General features: G+C 48.4%; 1 protein-coding gene across 1 annotated transcript in view; it reads right to left on the reverse strand.

Moving 5' to 3' along the window:
* Positions 1-638: 638 nt before the first annotated feature.
* Positions 639-15066, reverse strand: part of LOC125941274 (uncharacterized) — a 15086-nt gene continuing 658 nt past the window's right edge. Inside the window, exons 2-9 of the mRNA XM_049658255.1 lie at positions 12652-12828; positions 10645-10784; positions 9394-9667; positions 6863-7168; positions 5161-5436; positions 5029-5117; positions 3423-3780; positions 639-944 (exon numbers count right to left, since the gene is read on the reverse strand). Coding sequence (XP_049514212.1) covers positions 639-944; positions 3423-3780; positions 5029-5117; positions 5161-5436; positions 6863-7168; positions 9394-9667; positions 10645-10784; positions 12652-12828 — 1926 coding nt within the window. The remainder of the gene's footprint in view (positions 945-3422; positions 3781-5028; positions 5118-5160; positions 5437-6862; positions 7169-9393; positions 9668-10644; positions 10785-12651; positions 12829-15066) is intronic.

Consider the following 15066-nt stretch of genomic DNA (forward strand, 5'->3'; position numbering starts at 1 on the left):
ATTAAAACACGTTGTGGAGCTAGTTGGTGCATAGCTTTCAAAAGATGAAGCGCCAACAGTGACCGCACACTAAGGAATAAAGACAGGTCCTTGTCCTGTCTTTGTTCTTTCTTAGTGTGCTGTCACTGCTGGCGCTTCATCTTTTGAAAACACACATTTTACAAGAAATAGTGTTGAAAAAATAAATGGCACTTCACACGCGGTGAGAGACAAACAAGTACCCTGGCCGAGCCTGTTTTCGCTGCAACTTACGCTTCAAGCCTTACCTGTAAGTGCGCCCAATTTACGCTAAACGGGTTCATCCATCCCCCGTCATTATATTCCGTGTGAATGGAATATTCTCGGACACATTAGCACTGGGTAAGTGCAGCATGTTTGTAACTTTTTTGCCCTGATCAGCTTAGCAGGGCGGCTTCGGAAGACTGTATCTTGATCATCAGTCGGACCAGGAAAATGACACTTATTTCTGCCTGGCATAAGCATATATACACGTTCGGTAAATTCATTATGAATGTCGATATGTCCGAAACATGCCGAGAGTTTGAAGCGCAGTTTCGGGAACACGATTATTATGGTTAAAAAAGAAAACTATATCCCCGAATACCACGCGATATATAGTGCCGTTGAGGTCTCCGGACTTAGAAGCTCGGGCACTTGTCCTCGGATCGCATGTGGCTGTGCGGCCGGCAAGAGAAGGCGTTCGCGAAGTCCTCCTTGTGCCTGAGGGGTTCGTTGCACAATGACGTGCCATTCTCTTCGCCGCAGTGCGTGTAACAGTGGGCCACGTAGAAGAGCTGGTGGCCCGTGAGCGGTACGTCGTGCAGCCGGTCTTCGTCGAAGGACGGTACGAGCTTGAGCACCGAGAGCGCGATGTCCAGGGCGGCGCTATCCAGGAAGTTGGTTTCCATTAGCCTGATCCATTGGGGGCTGAGCTCCTCTTGCCGCTGAAATAGTGAGGAAAATGGCAAGACTTAATCATGGCGCGCGCCTCCAGTGGGGTGGTTATAGGAAGGAAACGGCAGTAGACGTGCGTTAGGGCGATCCCGGTTAAGCCGAATGTTCTAATATTAGGACCAATATGCGACCGTCTTTTTTATGTAGATTCAATGCAACAAAGGAAAATAAATCTTCCAACGAAGTGCGCATTTCCTTAAGCCAAACTACCACGACCGTCATGACGCCATCTTGGCTCAACGTGATTGCCCGGATGGGTAGAGTTGAGCGAGCTACACGAGAGGGAAACTGTGTTTCTGGACATATTATTTCACACAAGCATCGAGAATGAGATGGAAGCCTGCAGGACTGACTCTATGGAAACAGTAGCTCAGGAATTGTCGAGGTGCCTCTGGGAGCTCGCGCATATTTCAAAAGCAGAGTGCTCTGACAACACATGCCGCGGCCGCCAGCTTTTCTACACCACAGTTTGCGAGGCGGCTTTATGTTTGGAGGCTCGATGTTCGTCGCCGTGGGGCTATTCAGGACCTAAAAGTGCAGCAGTCACCTTCGTTGTTCAATCATTATTGAAACAGTGCTGCCACGAGTGAACAAACCACGCCAGCGGGTTCCTACACCCTTGAAAAGCCCTCCGAATGGCAATCTCAAGAAGTGTACTGTCTAACAGTCCAAAATCTAAGCCGAGCCTGTTTTCGCTGCAACTTACACTTCAAGCCTTACCTCTAAGTGCGCTCAAGTTTCTGAAATCTCCTTGCATTGCAATGCTGTGCCCTAGGTTTGTTTCGTCCGCAAGGAAACACGTCTCATGTGCGCTGCGTCATCTAACCTCGAAACGAATAGCAAAGCTCCATTCACGCAACTGACGAGCACTGATTCCTCCGCATTTCGTTCTGGCTTCGGACGTGCGGACTTAAATTGTACAAGAGTGACCGCGCATGCATGTGTTGAGAAGACGGAAGCATGGCCACAAATCCGAGACATGAGACTGGATGAATAGATGGATGCTATGAGCGTCCCCTTTGAAACACGGTGGTAAGTCGCGCCAGCTTACTTGATCTTATTTTGCCTAATGTCCAACCTGTATTTCTCAGTAAATGCGGACGCAAATAATTACCAGCAATTACCTCAGTTTGTTGTCTCCCTACTTTTCTGTCACCATACCTCCAATCGTCTCTTGCTAAGCTCTACTGCGGACATGTTTACTTTCCCCCAACTACCTCTGAAAGAGTTCTTTAACGTGCACTACAACGGAAGCACACGGGTGTTTTGCATTTTGCCTCCATCGAAATGCGGCCGCCACTACCGAGAGTCGATCCTGCGATCTATTCACAACCCCACCAGGATACATTGGCATTACTTATACCTGTGGTAGCATCCATTTGCGCTGTACAAAGTGGAAACAGAAATGCAGAGACATTCTCAGCTAGAATAGACCTTTATCGGCGGCGCTACCACTGCGGGATGGCGGCGCCACCTAGGAGTGATAGCTCACACTACTTCGCCCGCAATAGTGAAGGGTAGAGGGGGAAGCCCACCTCCGCATGCGGGGTTTTGGCCGCTGGTGGAGAGGGCGATGAGGACGCGACCATGGTGTAACGCGACTCCCCAATCCTATGGCGCGAGAAGCCACCTTTGAACGCTGGTTGCGTTCAAATGTGCATTACACTGCAGAGCTCCTCGTTCGAGGCATCCTCAAGCCAGATGAGAAGGTGCGTGTGAACACTGCCTCGTAAGCTTCGCTGTATATAGATTCCAACAGGGAACGTTGGACCTGCTGCTTTTTTTTTCTTCGTGTCTTTCCGGTTTTAAGGAGAGCTTTCGCGTCTGCATGGTAAGAGGGTTTGCGATATTATGAACCCGTACATCCGATATTGTTTGTGACATATAGAGCTTTGTCAATCACCAGTGTTTCCAGCGCACCACATATGCTAGTGAAGCTGTCGGCGCTGCGATGGAAAGCTCATGACGTCTTCCGGAAATGCTTTCCGGCCTGCTTCGGTAATTTACGGCAGAACAGGAAGGCGATATACGGGAAGAAAAAAGCAATCATGCCAATAGAGAAACACCGGCATTTCGCGTGCTCCCGTCAACACGAAGTGCTGCTGCAAAACCGCGAAGCGCCAACTTGCGAGATCAGGCTGACTGCAACCGACGTCACTCGATGCTCTATCCGACCCCCTATAATAGAGATCAGTGGGTCGCACCCATGCACGCTCCGCGGTTGCGTTCGCTCATGAGCACTGACAAGAGTGCGCATTCTATAACTGTGACGAGGATCTCGCGCGTTCTCGTAACCGAGACGTGCCCTGTGTTTTGTACCCCGTGTGTTAGGGTTAAAAAACTCTCTACCTACATGTTAGCATAAAAATAAACACAACCCCACCAGGATAGGTTGACATTACTTGTACAAGTGGCAGCATCCATTTGCGCTGCACACTATGGACACAGAAATGCAGAGTCATACCAACCTCCTTATCCTTTATGTCGAAGAAGCAGAATTGGAAGCTGTCCAGGGCATCTGTGCCGTGTCCTTGGAATCGAAGCTCCATGTAGGACTCGATCGTTGCCTTGGCCACTTCCACGCCGAATGTGCCGAGCCGCACCGGCAGAGGCGCCGTTCGGTGGTACATAGGCGGTACCAAAATGGACGGCTTGAGGGCGTAGTCGAACCGGTAGCGCGTAATGAGCGCGTGGTAGAGGTCGTTCTTGCGCAACCACAGCGGGGGCATCTCGCCGATGTTTTCGAAGTTTGTTAGACGCTTGGCTTTAGTCGCGTCACGCTGGTTTTTTATGAAGCTGCCCTCCATGTCCGGGTATTTGGAGAACCTGCACAGAGTATGAAAGCACCGAAATTTCAACAAGATGGTGTTTTAAAACAAGCGCAGCAAAGTATCTTTGAGTACCCAAAACCCCGCGCCCGGCATTGCTGCGTACTTTTGTACTCCTTTATGGAACGCAAAAGGAGTACAAAAGTGTACAAATTGAACAAGCAGCACAAAAGAGTACGAAAGAGTACAACTCCCGGCGGTTGCGCTTTGTGGGAGAGCATAAATGAAAACTCAACTGTATTCTCAAGTGCAGTTTGTATTAGCTATTTCATCATTATTGCGTAGCGCTCCACCAGCTCCCACGATTGCTTAGTAGCTGAACGGATTTGCCGCCGAGCGCGATGTCGAGAGTTCGACCAGACTGACCGCGGCTATGCCGTTGGTTACAATCTGGCGAAAAATCGCGAGCCATTCCACTGGGTGAAGGTGAGTGACCAGCGAAGCCAAGGTGACACAGAATGGGGAGGTCACGTACAGTCCGGACTCCCGAGGAGCAATGCGCCTACGACGAGTGATTGCAGGCGCAGAGACGAGAATGCAATCGTCTGCGGGACTGCGCACTATACGCGGCCGCCGCATTACGACGAGAGAAGTGAAATTCAAACTGAAGAACGGCATCTTGTCTTACATACACGCGCGACGGTGCCGCGCTCCGGGAGATCGGCAGGAAACTAGGCACGAGAGCGGTTGAAACGCCGACAAAGAGAGGGCGGTTAGGACGTAGACATCGCCGACGAGGATCGGCCTTTATAAAAGCACTATTGTCGGTTGTTACCGTTTGTTCTTGAGACCGCTCGGTCTGAGATGTGACAATGGTAGTGTAAGGGCCCGGTACAGGTCCCGAAACCCACCACCCGGAGTCCACAGGGGTATGTGTCATTGCGCTTGAACCCTTTCTACACTAACACAAGGATCAGCCCATATTTTTGCACACGCACACGAAAAACGTACGTAAGACTAGCCATAAAATGCTTCGATGCAAAAAGGTAACGGTTCAGCCGTGGTTTTTAGTTCACTTGCCATTGGATTCCACACGCTGGCCCCGATTTCTCGTACGCGCTGGCTTGCGTCCTTTTCAGGTACATACCGTCATTCCTCGTCAGGAGCTACACATAGGCGAATAAAGGGGTGGCGAGCGTAAGTTTAGCTTGGGCTCAACGTATAACCGAAACGCAACACGCAAAGCTAAAACGACTTTATTTCACTGTCACTTTAATATATCGCATGCATAAACGCTGCTCCGAACCTCGCCTCGATGTCGGTCACTCGGGCTATTTCCATGTACTTGAAGACCACGTCGAGTTCGGCCCACGGGTAGGTGCCGAGCTCCAGCGTCTGGTACACCGTACGGCGCACCTTCCCTCGCGATGTGGCACACATCGGTGCGCGCCGGTTTGGTGTAGACCCGCTGCAGGAACGGCAGGAACAGCGCGATTCCCATGAGATAGCTGGTGAAGACGAAGCAGCTCGTCTGGTGGTACTCCTCGGCTTGCTCCAGAGTGTTGTGGTAGTTGGATATGAGCTGTCGATTGGCGAACGGCGAGGTGTACTGGACGGCTATCCAGCCTATGACGAGCTCGACGATAGTCTCTTTCGTGGTGATCAGCTCGACCATCACCTTGAAGTAATCCTGGTGGGTGGTGGAGATCTCGATCTGCGCGCGTGATTGCGGGGCGTGTAGGCGTGAGCTGCAATCTTGCCTCTCTCGTATACCGACGAAGAAATACAACAAATTTATGGGGTAGACAATTGATAGTCTTTGTGTGGTAAAGGCCTCTGCCACGGTGCACACTTGTCTTACCTCCACGCAGGCAAGATTATCTGTTACGATCACTTAATTATTTTCCCCCTAGGTATACACCCTGTCAGTCGTTCAAATAACGTCAGTAAAGGTACTGTAGTGTTTATTGTGCTTAATCATTCGCTGGTGTCCTGCCAATGGTGCAGTTTTGTGCAAGTTTAGGATTTCCTGTGGCCTATGCATGGTCTGACGGGCGTACGCAGTCTACGGACTCTACATGGCGCGTTGAGATTTCATAGCCTGTAGTGTTTACATGGCCTCTACAATTACGGCTCTAGGAATACGGCTTGCAGACAGTACATTAGGAGGCGTAGGAGATCTCGCGGACCATGAGCCGGCGCTAACGAAGTGTTGCTAGCACGTGGTGGAAAATCAATATGCCGAATTACTGTGTGCAAAAGTATGAGCTGTTGCTGTAGTCGAGTGCTAAAGGAGTAAGAGCAATGGTGGTTCTGGTTACATAACTCTCCAAGTAGATAATAAAGAATGTGCGATGGCGTTTTTACCGAACGAATGTTTCTGATTCATGTGGTAGAAAGAAACGCAGTAATTATAAATTTTAAAATGAGAGAAGAGGAAAAAAATAAGGCTTTTTTTTCCCCGACTACTCTAACAAAGTGGCACTCGACCCCTCACTGTATATAAGTACACTAATAACGATACCACCTCGCCACATTCATCAAAATTCTTTGATCCCTATTTACCCCGAACTAAAAAATTTAAACACTCGCTTTTCCGCGCACCATTCATGACTGCAATCGCTCGAATTTGTGACAATTCGCACTTTCGTGTTAACATGCTTTCTTCGTTGTTTGCTTTTCTTTGGGTTAGCCATCCCTGCTTAGATCTCGTGTCCGCTTTATGTATTGAATTACAATGAAAATAAAAATATACGCGTTTGAAATAAAAATATACGCCGCCGCCGGCCGCGCGGTGCGCGCGGCGGCGGCGACTTCGGCGCGCTAGCTGTGCGCCGTGTGACGTCACTGCTCCTCGCACATGCGCAGCACGGCTCTCCAGGAGCCACGCGAAACTGCTCAACCTCAGCCAGAGTATCTCACGCTACAAAAAAAAAAAAAAAAAAACAAGGTATGCGTAACGTTGAAGGTATTCCGAAGAAGCTAGAAGCTTGCATCCGGAAAAATAATCTCTTAGTTCCTGCAGGCAGTAGAAGAGCAGAGAAACGTGTATACCTCCGTGTACTCTGACTACCGCTTCAAAGATTGTCAGCAACCTTAAACGGAGTAAAGACGGCGTAGTAGGGTGTGGACTTACTCGCTCGTTTCCGGACAAATGGTAAAAGTCCTCGATGACGCTGGTCCATCGTTCCCTGATTCCCGAGGTATCCGAGTTGTTCCTTTCGAACACGTATCTCCTGGGTGGTGCGTGGTAGGCTCTTATCAGAGGCGCCATGATCTGGTCCTCGTAATGCCAGCATCTCTTCGAATGTGACGCCATCCACGACGCCACCACCGTAGTGGGCGTACAGCGTCTGGAAGTAGGAGCGGTGCGCTGGAGACCCCAAGCCAAGATTTAAGACGTGGTGCTGGAACTCATCAATGCCCACGGTAGGACGCGTGACAACCTGCACATTGATAAATGACTTGCAGGAGCGCTAAAGAGTTAATTAGTTGCTAAAACGGCAAAGCATTATTGCGATGGCAATTTCGCGGACACTCTGAGCGCAATCCCACCATCGGAACTGCCGCCAACATAGGTAGTGTTATAATTCAGGATGATGATTTATTGGCATCCCCTTTGAAGCGGGGTGGTGAGGAATTGTCACCTAGCCTGCTTGATTTAATCAAGTATACTGTACAGGTTTTTCATTCTATCATTTTTGTATACATCTTAACAATCTTTTACAGCTTATCGGCTCATTCCAGTAGCCGTTTCGGGTCACGATGATGCCGCCTCCGGCGTCCGCCGTGTAACCGCTATCACCGGAAACGCGAAAAAAGTACCCGATTACCGCCGGGATCAAACCCGCGCCCGCTGCGTGGGAGCCGGATACTTTACCACTGAGCCACGCAAAGCGCTTGCTATCGGGCCGTGGAAAATACCCTGAGGCAAACGCAGGGTGAGGCTACTCGAGCCTCCGCCAGTGTGGTGGCGCCATCTAGGTAAGATGCCTGCAAACGCAGCGTCCGCAGGCGCAGACGTCGATATGCGATTCAGACGAGGCGCGCAATCGACGCGCTCCCGAGCTGCCGAGCCTCCGCCAGTATGGTGGCGCCATCTAGTTAAGGTGGCCGCAAACGCAGCGCGCCCAACATGTAAGTTGCAGTTGTAAGGCTTGATCGGGCTCAGCAGACTGTTGTGGAGAGAGCATTACAAGCCGCTGCTCGTCGTCGACGCCGGGCGGACAGTTCAGATCGTTCTCGTCAAAACGAGGCGAACAGACTGCCGCGACGACCCCGTTGTGCGTGGTGCCCAAATTGGAGCTACTCTTGAGCCGCTCCAGCAGCTTACCCTGTGACTGTGCTGCATGTGCCGCCCAGGCCTGCGACTTTTTTTTACTTCCTCCATGTGTATAACCCATGGTCGATGGGCGTAGCAAGAAAACACCTAAGCAATGTAAGTCCATCTGCAACAGACACCTCCGCGTCAAGCGCGGCCACTTGATAAATAGTCATTCCAGCGAAACTGAAACCGGGATACTAGGCATAGTGGGGGTTGCTACAGCATTTCAGGTGGGGGGCAATGATTACAAGCTATACTGTGTCACGCTCTCATTCGGCATTGTAGCTGGCAGGAAGATTGCCACTTCGAGTGTCTGCTGGTATGCCCAAAAGGTTTCGTCATTCATTTAAGGCACGGGGTTACAATGATCATCATCATAACTACCATGAAATGCAAAAGATATCACAAATTACACACCGGCCATTATAAGAAAGACCGCTGATTGCATTTATGTCACCAGTAATCTCCAAGTGATGGTTGCGTCGCCACTTTATTGCTTTTTTTTGCAGTGGCTCTATATGAAACAAGTCAAAACATTGTTCTACACTAATGCGGATAGGTTATTGTTTCGTTAGCTGATGACGTAGGCTGCGACACACTAAAGTGGAATCAACCCTGGTGAATTAATGCCACTTGCAAGATCTTTATCATTGACTAATTTCTGAAAGTACAGCTCTACTGTCATTTGTTAATATTTCTTGTAGTAGGACACTGGTTTCCTTAGCGTCCCATTTTTCTGACACTGTTTTTGCCAAGATGATCACATGGTAGTTTTAAATACGTAAGCTTTTTTATGCCTACGCAAAAAGTAAACCCATCCAATGGTCCGGCTCACTGTGACATATATAATGAGATTAAGGCTGCTTTACACTAACGATTCAGGTTAGTGTTCAGTTTTACACAGTGAAACTGAACCAACCTCGCCCAGTCTATGTCCTCAATTCCTGCATTCTTTACCTCCAATATTCGGTCGTGACACGATGTTTCGCGAGCGGCGTTCTGCGTTAGAGACTAGGTGTTGTCGACCACTGGACGTTTTCGCACACTGACGCCGGGAATGACCATTTGACATGGAATGACCACGTAAAAGCTCATTTATTGTGTTCTTTGTTTTCTACTACAAAGATGGCAGCCCTTTCTCAGCGTTCAAATACCGCGTTCTCGGAATCGCACATTTACTCACTTATTCGCCGTTTGTAAATGTACTGTTTGTGCCAATCAGAAGTACATGTACAGGGTGTCCCAAGCAACTTTTGCCGAATTTAAAGACATATGCGAGTGCCACGTAGGTGGCCCAAGGCAATGTTGTTTGCTGTCGCTTGGGGCAAGTCAAACTATTCTATTTACCTCGAACCTGGTCTCGCTGATGTTGTAGGTTCTCAACTCGAGCAGGCAGGGCCACCCCCACTTGTCGTTGAGTTCAAGTATGCTGCGAAACACGTCCACCGACTCGGTGTCACGTTTGTCGGGATGCTGCGGCCAGTGCAGGTTGGCGTCGCGCAGGTATCCGCGGATGCGCGGCACGTAGTCCGTGTCCTGCGTCGCGATGTCGTTGCATGTCTTGAAGATCCGCGCCGCCTTTTGCGCCGCTGTCTGGCCCTCGGCTGGGACGTCCACTTGTCTGCCGAAGGAAGTCGCACGCGCGTGGTTAGCGCTAATTTATTGCTGGCTGCTCTATATACGAAATTATATAGAGCAGCCTAGAAGCTAGAGGTGTCAACGGCTGGTTAGTGCAAAAAAAAAAATGCCACCGAGCTGGTGGTTTCACGTGCTTTGCGTAGCTTCGCGGCGTCCGAGACACGCAGTCCTGGATCAAAACCCAGAGAGAGTTCTGCATTCTGCTACATTTGAAAGCTACGCGACGCTTTCAAAAGGAAACTGAAAGCATGTAATGAACACACTTGAAAATGTGCTTCCGTTTTCTTGTCGTTGTCGATTCTAGAATTGTATGGTGCACAGCAGAGAATGGCAAGTCGGTGGAAACTGTTGGTTAAAATTTTCATGGTGTTTTCCCACTTTGTTTGCGCTAAAAACACAAAAAGGGATTTACAACATCACAAAAATGATGTTAGTAGATTAGCAGTTCCTACAGCAGTTGGTTACCTATGCAAGCTTGGCCTTCCTCAGAGGGATACCAAACCCGGTTTGCTACTGGATGCAACGGAAGCTTGCGGTGTTTGCTATGATTCGACAATTAGGCAAGCCTAAAGATTTTCTGATATTAAGCATGTCTGAACTTCACAATCCACATCCCAATCTGTCAAGTTTTTTTCCCGGTCATTACATCTCTATCCTCGGCTTGATGGTTAGAACATCGGATTTGAAAACTACGCATGCGCGCATGCACAGACACAAACACAGACACATTCTCAACCGCGAACTGTTTTGCACTCCTAAGCACTTGTCAACGCCACCCTCAAGGTCACATGAACAGCCAGACACTGACATTCACCAGTAGAAGAAAGAGCTAATGAAAGCTATGGCTTAAAAACTAAGTCGCCTCTGAACTTGTATTACTTCAAGTTTTATAACTAAACAAACACCTCTTTGGTGGCTCTGTACGTTAACTCTATAGAAACGAAAGAACTAGTTGCCCACTTGGCGATGTCGGCGACCGCTTGGACGAAGTTGTAGTTAATTTGGCGGCGCACCGAGGACTTGTTCTTCAAGCGGCCACACACGAAGCGGTAGAAGTCTTGGCAGGGATTCACGGACCAGTCCATGGTTTGGTTGAACAGCTGCAGACAGCCAACGGGCAATGAGCAATGTGTCAGGAATTTAAAAAAAGTGGCATTTTCACCCGAAAGGCAAATCATCGATTGGATAAAAAATTAGTAGACAGATATAAGAAAAAAATTCATGACCCATTTCACTCTGTGAGGTGGATGACAAGCGAAGCTGTTTAGCGCACGACACAGATGTGACACCGAATCTGTACAAACTTGTGAACATTCGTTTACTAGCTAAATAAACAAGCATGGAGTCACGTGAGCAGAGGTGAGCATGAACACATCTCGCTCGATGACCGCGGAAAGTCGCTTTCACAACGCTGTAGTGAGGAAGCGCATCAGCAGCAGCGATCGAATTAACCTTCGTGTTGTCTCTCACATCAGTACGAAGTAAACGTCGAAAGCACATCGCATACGAAGCTACCGGCACTGGGCCTTAATTTCAACTTAACGCCAGCCTACAAGCGTTTCACTGAGCACTTCTAGCATCTTTGACGTCATCCTAACCAGTAACCCTTAAAGCTTATCATTGATAACATATCTATCTGAAGTCAGCGAAAACAAAGTAATTCACCCCGCAAGTTCGGTTTAACCCGTAAGACGCCTTTCAGTCAGCAAAACAATCCGCCTGTAGAATAAAGGTAATTATGATGCCCATAATAGTCATCTCAGCGCATTTCTTTATACGTTCGTGAGGATAGGTTCTACGCGCTCTACTAGTCAAAGCTGGACCATATTTAAAAACAAACTACCTGATCTTGTTGATAAGTTTATACCGAGAATACCGTTCTGCGGAAACCGAAACAAGCCATGGTTCACTACAACCTTCGTACTACCTTCGAATAAAATACCTTCGTAGATTACCGAAATATCCGCTCTCCCCAAGATACAAGAAACCAAGTTCCGCCACAGCCAGTTCTGTCATGGATTTTGACAGCGTCTACTCCAGCATAGCTATTGTACCGTTGGTAAAGATTAACTGCACTTTATTGAAAATTTGTTATACACTGAACTAAGCACGTTTCGAGGACATTGTCTGCGTCAGTAAATCATTTTGAAACCCAGGACGTCCCACCAAAGCCGTGGTTTCGGCATGAAATTCCAGAGTGGATTCGATATATCAGTAACAGGGTAACATTGTATCCTGCGGTGCTAACTGCTCTTGGAATTGGTAGCTGAGATTTATTCGCAGCAGTGACTACGTTGGTATGCTACTAAAGTTAACATTTCTGCTGTTATTAACCATATTTATACCAATGTAGTGAATGCTATGACAATTATATAGTAACTACAACGACTTCTAAGAGCACAGGATACAGGGGAAGAAAAAGGTAGGCAGGGGCAGTGATGTGAACGTCACATAGGGTCTCGGTTGTAAGCGTCGATTTCGGGCGCTGGTCGAGGCAATGGGATATTACCACTTCCCCGGTATGGTGTCGCCATCACATTCTTAGAAGTTCTAAGCATCCCCCCCCCCCTTAATTTTTTCGTGTGGCTCAGTGACTAGCAGTGGAAGGCAGTGGCTATGCCGTATACCACAGCGGAATATTTTGGAATACATCTTGACCACCAGTGGCATTCTTTAGTGCACATACCAAAGATCGGCCTACGTCAACCTTGTTGCAGTCCACCTCTAATGAAAATGAACTGCCGCGGCCGGGCGACCTCGCCCTCGGCCTCAGTGGATGCCAAAGCCACTGAGCTAAGATAACGCAGTCGCCCGTACTATGGTGACGCGCACGAGTCTGAAGGCTACTGAAGCACTTGTGACCTCCAATGTCGCCCGTGCTCTCAGCGACTCTCTCAATCCGGAAACAACCGCAGCCTAAACCCTCGGTCACACGTCTTTCCGCGAAGGGGATTATTGCACACGAACCTTGGTGTATAACATGCAGTCCTCGTCGCAGATCGGCTGTTCGACCTCCGGCTTCTGGGCCACGAACAGCGCCGCCGCGCACACACCGATGATTACCGCGGCGGCGATGGCCGCATGCATCGCACGGCGCCACGGGAAGTCCTCGGCCCAGTGGCGAAGCTCCTCGGGCACGGCAACCTGCGGCGGCCACGCGCTCGCGTATTAGCTGGGGCCTCAGTCGCTGGCCGATTGGTTGCGAAGGCATTTCTGTGGGAACCGCTGCCGATGTGGTCGAGGATTTGCTCCTCTCCGTGTAGAAGTCCAGCGGCTGGGACAGCCTGACCCGCTGCGTCGTAGAACAGAAGCCAAGACAAAAACAACCACGCATAGTCATCGTAATCACTGCCACATTACAGCCTATACCATTTTAAAGCGAATTCTTTTTTTTTTTGCAGCCCTTTCCGGACTTTGTGGACCGTTTCTGCAGTTTTTGTTGTCTTGTCGAATAGCTCACACGTAGAAGGTAAAGAATTGAGGGTCCGACGGCGGGATGGAACTTCAGCATCAGGCACAACCGCCCCATGCTCTAATCATTGGACCACAGTGGCAAACATACCTCCCTCGCCTCAAAGCCAAGTGGCTCTTTTGGACTATGTGTTACTTCACGTTGCACGTGATCTGGAGCGCGTGCGCGCAAAAGTATGAGTGCCAGATTCCAAAAGGTACAGTTGCCGAAACGAAACGATCGAATTAATACACGACCTTACCACTGTATTTCGCGTCATAGATCTAGTACTTCTGTCACCATTCTATCCCCGAAAAAACATCAAACATTGACTTCACCCCGTGATACCACTCTGTTCACGTCTCAGTGTGCATTGGCGTAAACTGGTGTTTGCACTTCGGCATAGCATGTGAACGGTGTATTGCATAAGTATAATCATCGTGTGATAATAAATGTTTTCACATTCTATGTCTAGAAGCATATTCATTATTGAGATTACACATTGCGTGGGATGACTAACCAGGCAACTCCCATCGCATTTAGTATTATAGCATTGAGCTCCTTGCGAAAGCTTCGCTTTCCAACATGGTTGTTGCATTTGTGCAATAATTGTTGTCATCAATGTTTAACGTAGTGCTCCACGTCATTACAAGACCAGCCCAAATCCATGTTTTCGTTCTCATTACAGAAGTTTTACCTTATTCTTAAAATCGTGTTACAGCTTAGGGCATGACGCGACTCTGAAGCCGTCGACGGCGGCAGCAGTGCTCATATCGCCATCTCCTGACGCTTTCGTCGAGCACGATGCGTTAAAAGCGCTTTTGTGCCGCGCCGTTTAATCTCGCCCATCAAGGCATACTTATAAAAATAAATAAGCTACTCGGGAACGATAGTAGATTCCAATGCCTTCGCACTAGAACGTTACAAGATGTTGCCCATAAACGCTGCGACACATGTCCGTGTTCCATGTTTCGGCATTCCGCAAAACGTCATACGCTTACCAACAGGCTGAAAGAAGCATAACGTCAACAGCCCTGGAGTTTCCTGCTAGATTTGCCAGAGGCAACCCTGGCTCCATGGTCGTTCCGCTCAGGTGAGAATGATGGTTTGTACATGGATTTGTACGATCTTGGTGTTCGTGGCTTAAGACGTTCTTGTGGATTTGTCTGCTACGCTTCATCTTCCTTTGTTGGCCTAAATCTCGAAGCAGTCCTATACTTCTAAACGCGGAAGGCAGTAAGGCTCTCAGTCCCATATTTCTTAAATCGGTAGGTAGTAAGGCTCTAGGCACATGCATAATCGCCGCGAATAATGAATCCATAGCGCAACATTTTTGTTGAAATTACTCAGTTTGCGAAGTCGCAAGGCCGATGGAAGCCATAAAGACTAAGTTAAAGTAAATACATGTACTAACCATGTAGGCTGAATAACCGTGCTTGCAGAATAGAGTTTCTCACAATTACAAGAGGCAACTGTGCCAGTATCTTCTGCGTGAACTGCAAGAAGGGTGGTTCAGCCAACATGAGAATCATGGTTTGCACATGGATTTACCTAAATTTCAGTCCTTTTGGCTATAAATGGCTTCGGGACTTCGCAAAGTGATCATATTCAAGAAAGTTCCGCATTTAAACAATTAAATAAAATTATAATAAAGTTCTCCGACAACAGAAGACCGATTTTGAAATTGGAGAAGCGTTACCACACAAATCAGTAGTCTTCATGCGCGTTCGCAGTCTTATCGTCTGTTGCAATTAAAGAAAACGTATATGTTGTCTTGAAAATTAGGCAAATGATAGGCAGTTAAAGCGTAATAGACGAAGCCTCAAGAACGTCTGAGGTGACATGCACGAAGATCACACAAATCCATGTGCTAACCATCGTTGCCATGGTGGCTGAACAATTCCTGTAATAATTATTGAAGGAAACTCTAT

The sequence above is a fragment of the Dermacentor silvarum genome, chromosome 11 (genome assembly GCF_013339745.2).
Source record: "Dermacentor silvarum isolate Dsil-2018 chromosome 11, BIME_Dsil_1.4, whole genome shotgun sequence".
In the NCBI taxonomy this organism is placed as follows: Eukaryota; Metazoa; Arthropoda; class Arachnida; order Ixodida; family Ixodidae; genus Dermacentor; species Dermacentor silvarum.